Source organism: Eptesicus fuscus, chromosome 14 (assembly GCF_027574615.1).
Source record: "Eptesicus fuscus isolate TK198812 chromosome 14, DD_ASM_mEF_20220401, whole genome shotgun sequence".
Classification (NCBI taxonomy): domain Eukaryota; kingdom Metazoa; phylum Chordata; class Mammalia; order Chiroptera; family Vespertilionidae; genus Eptesicus; species Eptesicus fuscus.
The window spans coordinates 54,882,130-54,895,643 of record NC_072486.1 but is presented as its reverse complement, the minus strand read 5'-3'; the positions used below and the strand labels follow the sequence as shown (position 1 = coordinate 54,895,643).

The window sequence follows — 13,514 nt, the reverse complement described above, 5'->3', positions numbered from 1 at the left end:
TTTTAAAATATCCTCCACTATGTTTTTATAAGGTACACATCTAAAACATAATAAGGATTTAGAAAAGTTAAAAGAAATGATGGGACAAGATATAGCATGCAAAACTAAGCAAAAGAAAGGTGGTATCACTACGGTAATAATATCAAGCAAAGTAAATGTTGTGGCAAAAAGCCTTAAGAGAGATAAAGAGGATGAAAAAAGTTCCTGGATCCAATTCCAACATGTGTGTGGAGGAGGCGAAGCTTTCTCTCACCAACAAGCAATCCTGGATGCCAGGAGGGTGTCTGAGAACTCAGCTCAATTCTGACACTATCTTCCTGAAGATAGAATCAGATTCCACGGGTAAAGAGCTCAGTCCCACAGGACTGCCCTCCACTTCAGATGCCAGTAACAAGCCAAGTTATCTGTGCTTCTGACCAACTGGCTACAAATTAGAGGTTCCAACAACCCCCTCCAACTCAGGATGCCAATCACAAGTTCAGGCTGTTACCTCTACTTCTGGACCAGCTGGCTATAAATCAGACATTCCCACAACCCCTTCCTTGGTTTTGCTTAATCTGCTAGAAAGATTCATAAAAGTCAGGAAACCCGATTACTGCCTAGATTACCAATCCTATCTAATAAAGGGGGAATATTCTAATTGACCCTCACACCATTGCAAAGATGGCGGTGCCCACAGCCAATAAGGAGGGAATATGCTAATTGACTGCCCCGCCCTCAAAGATGGCAGCACCCACAGCCACAAGATGGTGGTGCCCAGTCCCCTCAGCCCCACTGGGGCAGCAGGCATGGCAAGGTACTCCGTGCACCCGCGTCTGGAGTCCCCATTCCCCTCAGCCCCCAGCCCCCAGGGCCAGCCCAAGGCACAGGCAAGCCTCAGATGGTGGCTGCCCAGCCACCCAGGGCTGCCCAAGGCTCAGGTAACCAGGGCCAGCCAAGGCTTGCGCTGCCAGCAGTGGCAGCAGCAGAGGTGTGATGGGGTGTCACCTTGTCCTGATCGCCAGGTCGCCTCCCACCCCTGAGGACTCCCGGACTGTGAGAGGGGGCAGGCTGGGCTGAGGACCCCCCCTCCAGTGCATGAATTTTCATGCACCGGGCCTCTAGTTTATTATAAAAGGAAATAACTCAGGAATAGCCAGGTGCAAGTGCTGCATAGGGCAAGGTATGGGGAGGGGCCACACAGGTGCCATGCCTTCTCCAGGCTTGCTGCTCTCCCACCACCTTCCTGTGCTCACCAACTCAGATGCTCTCTGAACCCCACCCATCCTTTTAGGTTTTTATGGAGATTTCATTACACAGGCATGCTTGATTAAATCATTGGCCATTGGTGATTGATTCCACCTCCAGCCCCACTCCTCTTCTCTCCTCTCCACAGAGGTCAGGGGATAGGACTGAAAGTTCCAATGATGTGGTTGGTTTCCCTGGCAACCAGTCGCCATCCTTAGGTGCAGTCTAAAAGTCACCTCATTAACATAACAAAAGACACCTTTGTCAGCTCTCAACACTTTGGAAATTCTAAGGGTTTTAGGAGCTCTGTGCCAGAAACAGTGCAAAGACCAAATACATAGTTCTTATCTGTATATCTATATATATAAAAGCCCAGTGACCAGAACGGTGGAACTATCAGACAACCAGAATGACCGGTGGCTATGTTGCGCACTGCAACAGCCAACCAACCTGATCTGGCTCCTGATAGGCCCCCAACACCCTGATTGGCTGACCAACTGCCATGCCCCCCCCCCCCCGCCTCCACATCCGGTCCAGCCCGATGGGCCCCCATGGGGGCAGGCTGGCCAGACCCCACCCCTGCACAAATTCATGCACCAGGCCTCTACTTATTAATAAATCAACAGCACAATGACTTTTAAAAGAAGGTTCAATGCACCGGGAAGGCATTGAATCTTCTATATATTCCTGTTTGTTTGCTCTTAAATTTGGTTCACTTATTCTATTGACTACTAACTAGAAAAACTTAATTTCCATATATTTGGAAATTAAGAAATACACCTCTGAGAAGATGGAAGGGGATGAAATCCAGGGCCTAAGTAGAAGATGGCCTCAGCCTGAGGAAGTCCCATTCTTCTTGTTAACCCACCTCAATCCAGGCAGTGGTCCCAGCGCGCCCTAGTGCAATTGTGGGTTAAGTGCAAGCTGAACGAATCACTCTGGAACCTGTTCAGAAATGGTTCCAAATGGCAGGCTCCAAGCCTTGTTAACTTCATTACCTTCATCAACCCTATGATATGGTCCCAAAGTTGGACTGTGTAGCTTTCCATTTGTCTTACAGGGGTGATCCTCATCCTCTCCAAATTATAGACCCATAACCGCGTGGCAACGAGTGAGATTAACCTCCGCCACCAACTAACTGTGGCTCAGGTGAAGGTCTAGATGTTTCAGTCCCACAGTAACTAGAGACCGACATTATTTTGTGAAGTAAAAGCCGCGTGCAGGAAGAGCCAGGGACCCTCATCTCTGCGTGAAAGTTAGGAAATAGCAGGCACAGTGTGGTGAGGGCCATGATTCTCCTCAGAGTGGCTTAACTGGAAATGCAAGCTCCAAGTTCAAGGCCAGTGGTCTCTTCCCAAAGATGGAGAGGCAGGAGAAGGGCCTATCAGAATCACAAGGGAGGTTTCCTCAACATAAAATATCCTTCCCATTGACAGAGGCCATTCCAGGCCACAGGTTGCTGGCTTTCAATCTTTTAGCCCAGCAAACACTCGGGCCCCTCCTCTTCCTTCTCACAAGAAATCATAGCAGGCAAAAATGGATAAAATTGGAACCAGTGAAGGCCCTGAAGCCCCATGCTCTTGGCCAACCCCAACCATCACCATGGAGCCTGGCCACAGACATGTTAGCCTGAACTTTTTAAAAGTATGTGTAACCAAACACCTATCTCAACGATTAAAAAAAAAAAAAATGTCTTAAGAAAGTTCCTGCAGAATGTCTGGCCCAGAGCAAGGCAACTTCCTGGTACACCTTCCAAAGCAAACCTGATATACAATGTATCGAGAGTTCCCGGGTGGGGTAACCTGCTGCATGGAGCTATTAACTATAGACCGATATTTTAAAATAGGGAATAATGGTGACACTTTAAAATAGTTACCATTGCTTTGGGAATCCATGAGTTGCCAGAGACCAGGCAAGTCCATCCTGTTGTAGGATAATAAAATCCTTTGATCTGTAAAGAAAATGCTTAGCTTTTTTTAAAATCCTCACTCAAGGGTATGTTTTTATTGATTTTAGAGGGAGAGGAAGGGAGAGAGAGAGAAAGAAAGGAGAGAAAAGACAGACTATTATCTTTGCCCTCTACATGAACCATATCCAGAATTTTCCCCACTGGTATGATTTAACATGATGCTGTCAACTTAGATAGGTGAACGCTATTCAAACCATCATCGTAACAACCCAGGGCAGGACCATTTTAAATCTTTTTTTAAAATATATTTTTATTGATTTCAGATAGGAAGGGAGAGGGAGAGAGAGAGAGAAACATCAATGATGAGAGAGAATAATTGATCAGCTGCCTCCTACACACCCCACACTGGGGATTGAGCCCACAACCTGGAAATGTGCCCTGACCTGTGATTGAACCGTGACCTCCTGGTTCATAGGTCAATACTCAACCACTGAGCCACGTCGGCTGGGCCTTGTTAAATATTTGTGTGTCCCAGGCTCTTATCACTTCAGAGGGACACTCTCTGCTCACATCAAACATATTCAAACGCACCCAACAGCCTACATGAAAACTGTTTCTGTTTAAATGACTTATGTAGCTTTGATTGCACAGTTTTGTTCATATTTTGGATCTGAGAACATTTTTTCAGGGCTCAAACATTTTTGACTCTTGAAAATCTCAGAGAACCCACACACTGCTGTGATCTCCAGAGCCTACTGGATAAGTCAGCCCCAGTCTAAGGAGCCTCCTGCAGGGGTTGCTGGTGAGGAAAATGTCAAGAAGCATGTTCATCCTATTAAGTAATGCCATCTCTGGGGGGACCCGGGGGGAACTGCCCCCCTGACTTTGGTATCAAGGGCACTGTGCTTCTCCTACTGTTTCTGTCTTGTGAGCCCATGAATCACAGACGTGACCGTGTGACCCTCTTCCCCGTGGCCACCAGAAAGCTCAGAAAACAAGCCTGCCATTTTGTGCCCTAAACTTGCTTGTGGATCCTCCTCATAGCTCCTGTCCTAACTTTCTCTTTGCCTCATTTCTTCTCATTTATTTTAAATTTATTTCACCTAGCTTCATTAATGATAAGTAGGCGCCCTTAAACGCTTTTTGGACCAAGACAGGATATAAACAACTCAATACATAAATAGCATTATTTCCCCCCTAAAGTGGCTTTATTGCACATTTTCTATTTGTGATGACCCTTCTATTAAAGTGGGCGTGAACATTGACTGCGCGCTTACCGCCGGCTAGCACTGCGGGAAGCACTTGACCTGGATAACAGCTCCTGAGCTGGGTGCTTCTTCCTACTGAGACAGGATAGTAAGAAGCTAGGAAAACTCCGTGGCAAGCGGAAAGGGAACACTGAGATAGATCGCTGAGCAAACTGGCCGAGCAACTTACAGCCAGGTACAGCAAGTCACCAGGGCAGAAAGTCCCGGATGCCTAGCAACAGGCACAACTAGTGCTGGACCTTCCTCCCCTGGCAGATCGCTGGTCAAGCGGTTCAGACCCCCTGCCCTTTCCTCCGTAGAGATAACATCTAGGCCTCAGTTGTATTTCAGCTCCAGGCCAAGAAAAGCAGCAACGCCAGGCAGGAGGCACCAGGACCACCTGCAATGACTAATGACCCCCTGAGCTGGCACTGCCCATCAGTAGAGACCATGACCCTGAAAGGACACACCTGGAAGAGCTGATGACGATTCTGTTGAGATCCCCCCTTAAGCCCGCCTCTAAACTCCCAGCCTTTAAACACCCTCAAACCGAAGGTCCCAGCACCCTTTCTCCCTCCCTGGAGCACACCCCCACCTTCCCCTCCCCCCTTGGTTCCTCCACAGGCGTGCATGTCCTAAACTCTAAGGGACCCCAGGAGGCTTGCCCCCAGGGGAGCAATGGGCAGCGGCAGCTTGTCCCAGGCTAACCCCCTGAACCCGTCCCCAAGGCCCCTTTTCTCTGACTCCCCAGTGAGCTGACAGCAGCCCCACCTTGGCTCGCTTCTTCCCCATCTTTTTAGAGTCAAAGCAGCTCCGCCTAGTCTCTCTCCTGTTGCTTCTTCTATCCTAGGCCCTTCCTTGTTTCACTGTCCCCGGTTTTAACAAACATGCTCTCAAAATCACCTGCACTCCTACCGTGAAATCTGTCCTGCACAAAGTCAAGAAGCCACACTCTACCCGCGGGCCTTAGGCAGACCTGCTCTGGGCCTGGTCCCCTTTCCCGTAACACTATTACTTTTCAGATAAAGAACCCAAGGCTTGGATGTATGGTGTCACTTCCCAGGGCCACTCGGACAGTTAGAGGCAGGGCTGGAATTCCACCCCCGGGCGGGCCTCAGGGCCACCGCCTCACCCCAGCCAGAAACCTTGCTTTCATCCTGACGGCCTTATCCTGGATTCCCTTCTGTTGATTTAGCCTCCAAAGTGCCTCCTGATTCTGTTCCCCGCTGCTCTATCCTCAGTCCAGCCTCTTATTTCATGGCCCGTTTTTGTTGTTGTTAATCCTCACCCCAGGATATTTTTCCCATTGATATTTAGAGAGAATGGGAGGAAGTGAGGGAGGGAGAGAGAGAGAAACATTGATGCGAGAGAGACACATTTATCAGTTGCTCCCACATGTGCCCCAACCAGGGATGGGGATGAAACCTGCAACCCAGGTACACATTCTTGACTGGGAATCGAGCCCGAGACCCTTCAGTGCCCGGGATGACACTCTAACCACTGAGCAACACTGGCCAGGGCAGGGCCCTTTTTGATCTGCTGGGATTTTTGCACTAGCTTCTTAGAAGATCTCTCTGAATCCAGGCCTGGCCTCTGTGAATCTATTATCTGTGCCTCTGAAATACAAAGGTATCCACAAGATCCTGATAGGGTGTCCGAGGTGTAAGGCAGAGTCCAGTTTCCTTTGTCTACCATGCAGGACCATTACAATCTGTCCTTGGTCTAACCAGACACACCATGACAAACCCCATGCTCCCAGGACAGTCATTACTTCCCAGCCAGGGTCGCATGTGCACTCCTCGGAGACCTGGTACAAAGTTCCCTCCTTCCTGGCCTGGTAAACTACACATCTCTCCCATTTCAAGTTAAAATCTCATCTCCATTGTGACATAGTCTCTGAGTCCCCTGGTCTCCAACCCTCCTCCATAAATTCCCCATCTGCAGAGACCGCCTCGCCATTTATTATTTATGTCCTTGTTTATTTGTCCATGTCCCTTACTGGGCCCTGAACTCCTGGAGGACAGAGACTGTGTTGCCTTACCCACGTTGGAGCCCCCCTCCCCCATCCCAAGGGCCCAGCACACAACAGTTACTCAATAATTGTTGAATGTTCAACCAAGCAGTAGGTCTAAACTGGATTTCTGTGCACTGCCAGGAAATTAGCCTCCCTACAGCATTTCTGCCCCCAACCCCTAAAGCCAAAAATATAGAGCCGCCACTAATCTGCAGCTTTAGGCAAATTTTTGAAAAGTGCCTCCTCTAGGATACCCAGCCCAAATGTCACTTCCCTGTGCCTCTCACGCATTTAGCGCCTTGCAGTTTCCTAGCCCCCTGCCTGTGGAAGGCGCCCGTATTTGAGTCTTACCGTATTACAGCTCAGTTCTTCCTTCACTGCTTGGTCTCACTGCAGTGAAAGTAGGGATCCTGTCTTAGCCACCATGGAGCCTCAGATCCCTAGGATGATGCTTTTCAAAGCCACGGTGGGTTTTCAGGACACGGTTTAGACTGGAGGCAGAGCGCCAATCCAGTTACTCCTCAGTTCAAATCTTCACAGAGCCTCCCATCTGCCTCATGATTGTTTCAACCCCCCCAGGCAGGCACACCAGACACTCAGCCTCACAGCTCTCCAGTCACCCTCCCCCCCCCCCCCCCCATTTCCTCCTCCTCAGGTCATCTGTGCTGTGGGCAGAGTGGGCTTCTGAGCATCTCTTTGCTCACCTGTCCCTCTGCCTACAGTGCCCTCTTTGCTTGTCAAAATTCTATCCATCCTTCAAGACCAACTCAAATGCCATCTTCTCCATGAGGCATCCCCCCCGAGATGTGGCCTCTTGCTGCTGAGAGCAGAAGTACTTTGTCCTCCCCGAGTCATTCCCGAAGCAGTGCTCCGTGTGTGAATGACGTGTGGGTCCTTAAAGCGTTTTGCGGGTTGTTACTCCCAGACTTTAGTTCAGTGCACACAGTAAGAGCTCAGGAAATACCGGGCTAAACAGAATAGGGAATCCAGCACTACACCTGCACACGGACGAGGCAGCAAACCCATGCCCCAGGACCCAGCAGGACACAGACCTCCTCCCTCTCCTCTTTTTCCCCAGTACCAGCGAAGCAAGAGCTCAGGGAAGGACTGCATACATCGCCCCTCCCTCCTTGCCCCAGCCAACAGAGTTTGGCGTCCCTTCCAGAGAGGTAAGAGAAAGGTGTGACAGCTGAACTTCCTTTGCTCCACCCTCTTTCTTTCCCCCAAAACGGAGTAGAAATTCACCTCTGACGGCCTCGTTTTCAAGCTCCTGCCGGACAGGACCCACACAGGCACATGCCCCCGGCGCTCAGCACACCTCCACTGCGCGGGCGCCCTCAGGAGCCTCTCTCTCCAGCATGAAGTCTGCGCCCCCAGCTGCCCTGGTCCTCAGCCTGGTCTTCGCCTCCTTCCAATCGGCTTGCTTGGCAGGTGGGACTGTGAGCTTTATTCTTGGCCACGCTGGGAAGGGGAAGGGAGGGGGAGAGGGAGGGGGAAAGGAAGGAGGAGTATTCCTTGGCCAGGGCTGGTCCTGCACAAAGAGGAAACAATCCTTTCTCATCTGAAGGACTGGGCAGAGGTGGGGTGGGGGTGTCTTAAATTTACGCCTGTCCTCAGCCAGGACAGGAGCAGCCACCTCTGTTGACCTTTACCACAAAGAAAAGAGGAAAAAGCAATGCACAGAGCCTCTCCCAGCAGGGGACCAAATTAGCCTAAAATGGCATCTTTTGGGTGCAGTTTCTCAGTGGCTCCTTCTCAGAGCCCGGGGCTGCTGAGCTTCGCAATGCTCCCTTTGCGCTGCCCCTCCGCTCCTCTAAGGCCCTCTGACCCTCTCCTGACCCTGTGCTTTCTTTGCAACTTTCACAAAACCTTAATGCATACAAGCTGCCCAACTCAGTCTACCATTCTCCCATCTCCCCGGGACACTGGAGATGTTGGGTTAGTCAGTGCCTTGTGGAGGCTGGAGGGGCTGAGGCCATCCCGTCAGGATGTCCCAGGCTGGGCTCTGAGCCTCAGGCAGAGGCCTCCCTGACACTCCCACGCTCCTGACTTTTGCCCCTGGCTTTGATCTTGCTCCTCAACTCCCCAGAACACAGTCTGTCCTGTTCCCTGAGTCTGTCTCTGTCTATTAGTCTGTCTCAAAACCAATCCTCACCACCCCCACCCCCCACCTACCCCCACCCTCACCTTCACACCCCTCCCACCCCCCATATCCTTCCTCCCCTTCAGCCTGTATCTGCCTCTCTCATCCTCACAGACTCTCCTGTGGAGGTCCAGAGAGAGTGGGCTCTCAAAGCCTGTGAGCCTCAATGCTGCTTTGTACCTACCAGCTGTGTGACCTTGAGCAAATTACTTAACCCTTTCTGTGCCTCAGTTTCTTTATTTATAACATGGGGATACTCCTAGTGCTTACAAATAGGGTTGTTGTAAAGATGAAATGAGGTGACTGTAGGTAAATACCTTTGAACAAATTAACTCATGGTAAACACGTAATGAATGTTAGCACATTCATTGTCCAGTATAACTCCTCCCCTAATAAAAGTGGTTTATGTCTTTCTTTCTGTTTATCCTCACAGTGCCTTGTTTAGGATAGGGCCTCAAAAAAACTTGACAAGTATAACTGCACTGAAGAGTTGGGTCTTCCCAGCAGCCTTTACTTTTGAAGTGACCCCAACTGCGACCAGTCCCTGGTTGGCTCTGCTTATGAGGGTGATATTTAAATTCTTAGGGGGTAGAGGGAGGCAGGAGAGGATAAAGGGGGAGGATAAATGATGATAGAAAGAGACATGACTTGGGATGGGGAACACACAGTACAATATACAGATGATGTATTATAGAATTGTATGCTTGAAACCTATATAATTTTATTAACCAATGTAACCCCAATACATTGAATAAAAAATAAATGGAAGCCCTGGCCGGTTTGGCTCAGTGGATAGAGCATCGGCCTGCGGACTGAGGGGTCCCAGGTTCGATTCCGGTCAAGGGCATGTACCTTGGTTGTAGGCACATCCCCAGTAGGAGGTGTGCAGGAGGCAGTTGATCGATGTTTCTCTCTCATCGATGTTTCTAACTATCCCTCTCCCTTCCTCTCTGTAAAAAAAATCAATAAAATATATTTTTAAAAATAAATGAAAAACATTCTTAGGAACTTCTAACTAGGCTAACCAGTTTGAGCCATATAAAATTGCTGAGCAGTTCTTGACCTACATAAATGGCAATTTCATATGGTTTCACCTAATACTAGCATCCAATTTACTAGGTTTTTTCCACTCACATGTTCTAGACAGGGACCACTTCCATTCAAGGGTAGAGGAGAGGTGAAGGTCAGGGCCAAGGAATTTATTTCGGTTATAAGGGACATTAAAATGTTGAGGAATCAATTTCTCCAAAACAAATAAAGACCAAGCTCTAAGCCATTTAGCTGTAAATAATTTACAGTAACAATCAGATTGCATCAAGGTAATTACTATACTTTGGGCGGGACACTGGAGCGGCTTGGGGGTAGGTGGCATAAAATTAGTCTGAGCAGCAATTCCGTGGCTTTGGCTAGTCAAGAAGTTTCCTCCTAACTTCTGCTATGTGACACCAAGCGCCTTTGAAGGACATGCTGACCTGGTGGGGGCCTTGAGCGCTTCCAAACCAGTTTTATGTTTTTGCATTCCCAAGAAGCAGACTGAACAGCAATATAGTTCCCAGAAAGAGTCTTCAAAACTGGTTTCATGGTCTTGTTCTACCTAGATTAGCACTAACAGAACTATTTTTATTTTATTTATTAATTTTTTTTGCTGATGGAAATTCTGCATATTTGTGCTGTGCTTCCATTATGTTAGCCACTAGCCACATATGGGGATTGAGCACTTGAAATGTAGTTAATCTGACTAAGAAGCTGAATTTTTAATTTTCCAGCGTATAAGATGACTTTTTAACCCAGGAAAATCTCAAAAGTCGGGGGTCGTCTTATATGCCGGGTGTCATCTTATAGGGCAGGTATATCCCAAACTCTATATTTTAACTGGAAAAGTTGGGGGCCGTCTTATAAGCCCAGTTGTCTTATACGCCGGAAAATACGGTAATTGTTTAAACATTTAAATAGTCACCAGTGGCGGCCGTGTGGGACCAAACAATGGAGATCCTCTCCTCTTATGCTGTTGTAAGAGGGAGCATGGGCAATGGGTTTTCTTCCTTGGAGACTCTTATGTTCATCTCCATAACCCCAGCTCACCCCCCAAACTCTGATACAACTGTAAGAATTCCTGCTGAAGTTCCTTTTATCTTGGGCTCTCTGCTTCTTAATCAAGGGACAATTTGAAGTGCTACATATTCTAGCAACCTCTAGATTTGCTTACCATACTTTCCGGCGTATAAGACGACTGGGCGTATAAGATTTTCCTGGGTTAAAAAGTCATTTTATACGCCGGAAAATATCATATATTGGACTATATTGATGGGATTAGATATAATGGATTAGATATATTGGACTACCGTATTTTCCAGCGTATAAGATGACTTTTTAACCCAGGAAAATCTTATACGCCCAGTTGTCTTATACACCGGGAAATGCAGTATATGGTGTTTAAATTTTTTTTTCTGATAACCACTTCCATATCTTGCTGAGTAATACCAGTATCTTTGTCAGAAATCAAGGTCAGATTTCAATGTCTATTTGTTCAAGAGTTTTGTTTTTCATATATTTTGCTTGATTTCAGAGAGAGGAAGGGAGAGGGAGAGAGAGAGAGAAACATCAATGGTGAGATAATCACTGATTGCCTACTGCATGCCCCCCAGTGGATATCGAGCCCACAACTTGGGCATGTGCCCTGACCACAAATCAAACCATGACTCCTGGTTCATAGGTCAACGCTCAACCACTGTACCACACAGGCCAGGCTATTCAAAGTTTTGGAGGGACTTAAAGATAGTTATGGAAAGATGCTTCAGATTTTTAAATAAGTGTGTTACTATATACTAGAAAAATCATTTTCTATGTATCTATTTGCATAGAAAGCAGCTAATTAGGTAATTAGAGTGTTTGGGAAGCTGTAGATAGCAGGCCCTGGGTAAGGGACAATGTGAGATGGAAATAAAGCATCTCTGAATGAGAATAGACCACAATAGGAAAAGGGGAGTATTTGTTTGCTAGGGCTGCCATAAAAAAGAAGTCCACGATCAAGGTGTCTGCAGGGTTGGTTTCTCCTGAGGCCTCCCTCCTGTGTCCTCACATGGTTTTCCTTTGCTTGTACATCCCTGTGTTTCTCCTCTTCTTATAAGGACCCCAGTCATATTGGATTAGGGCCCACACATATGGCCCCATTTCATGTTAGACCTCTTTAAATATGTTATTTCCAGATGCATTCATTACTGGGGGATTAGGACTTCAACATCTGAATTGGGGCGTGGGGGGCAGGGGGACACAATTTAGTCCATAACAAGGGGTTAGCTTTGCTGCATGAAGTCTAGACTGGAACGTCTATAATAGTTTCATAGTACTCACTACTATTTACTCAGACTGTCTTTTTTCCCAGAAGCAACCAGTGGCAACAATTCAACCTTGACCAACCACCACCCAGATCCTGAGACTCTGGAACAGTGCCACAGTAAGCTTCTGCCAACTGCCCCAGCCAGAGCTGGCCCTGGGTCTGGGAGGGAAACATAAGCCTCCTGGCTTTCTGTTAATTAGCGTGGGGTGGCTGAATGCTGGCCTGGCCTCGCTAGGTGCTGGTGTGGTTTACAGAGTCCGTCCAAAAGCTATCTTGGCCTTGACCCCCATCTAAGCTCACAACCTTTGGTACAGATAGCTTTAATGACCCATCCCCACAACAGGAGCCAAAGATGCCCTGAGTTCAAAGACTTGTAGATGTTTGCCAGTGGAGAGACCACAAAACTTGGCTAGCCCTACTTCTGCCCGAGGCAGGAGCTTCATTTTCATACCCTTTGCATATTTCTGTTCTTCTCTACTTGAATACCTCCAGCCACAAGGAGGGCAGTACTTCATAAAGCAACCACTATTACAGATGTCTAATGAACAGAAAGTCTTGCAATATATTCTAAGTCTGGCTTCCTTTAATCTGCCCTCATTGAATGACCAAATGTGTTCACTTCTGGACACTTACAGAGAAGAATAATAGGCAAGAACATGTAGAGGTTAAGAACACAGCTTTGGAGTCCTGCAGACTTGGGTTTGAGTTCTAGTTCTGCCAACCCATGACCTTGGGCAAGTTATAGCCTGAGATTCTTCATGTAAAATGGGAATAACAACCACACCTATCACTTTACGAGGAATAAATAAGGTAACATGTGTAGAGCATTTAGCGTAGCACATGGCATGCTTTCATGAAGGTTAACTATTGTATTACTATTGTCTTGTTGTTATGACTATTAGAGTCAGGGCGGGCTAGAGTGATGCTCTCTCTTCCCCCAGATGTGGACTTCTGCCCACAAGCATTCCAGTGTTGCCACGCTGGAGTGGATGAGTACGGCTGGATCGCGGCCGCTGTTGGCTGGAGCCTCTGGTTTCTCACCCTCATCCTGCTCTGTGTGGATAAATTGATGAAGTTAACTCCAGATGAGCCCAAGGACTTGCAAGCATGAGATGCAGAATCAGAGCCCCAAGAATGCCAGCCACCACCCAGCTGTGGCTAATAGCAGGCACGGACTAGTGCCAATGTGGTTTCTTGTAAAGTCATTTTCACCTTTAAACTTCAGTTACTTTTTTAAAGGGAAGGAAGACAGAAAGGGGCTCCACATAAGGGAATGCCAGTGCGGCTAATTCCAAGAGGCAGGTGGGCCTCTGAGCTCTCATAACCTCCTTTCTCCAGAGAGTCTCTATGGGATTTCCTTCTGTTTTAACCATGGCTTTCTTCTGGGCTCCAACGTGGAGCACAAGAAACATAAGACTTGCTCTTTTAGTCAACACATTTGAAATTAAACGTATAACCTTCTCACCGAACAGAGGTCGTTGTCATCTGTCCTCATTTCAGTCAAGGGCATCACTGTCACTTCAAAATGTAAGGATCACCATCGACACCCCCAAAGTCCTCACCCCCAGCTCTGCTCTCACCCCCATGACTATACCTTCCATGGCTAACCTGTCCCATCCTCCCTGCCAGCAGCCTGC

General features: G+C 47.8%; 1 protein-coding gene across 1 annotated transcript; it reads left to right on the top strand.

Annotated features, from left to right (window-relative positions):
• The first annotated feature begins 7,688 nt into the window (after positions 1 to 7,688).
• TMEM213 (transmembrane protein 213) lies at positions 7,689 to 13,299 on the top strand. The gene is made up of 3 exons (XM_008150485.3): positions 7,689 to 7,828; positions 11,923 to 11,994; positions 12,819 to 13,299. The coding sequence occupies exons 1-3, from the start codon at positions 7,756 to 7,758 to the stop codon at positions 12,986 to 12,988; spliced, it is 315 nt and encodes a 104-aa protein (XP_008148707.2). The 5' UTR covers positions 7,689 to 7,755; the 3' UTR covers positions 12,989 to 13,299.
• The last annotated feature ends 215 nt before the right edge of the window (positions 13,300 to 13,514 follow it).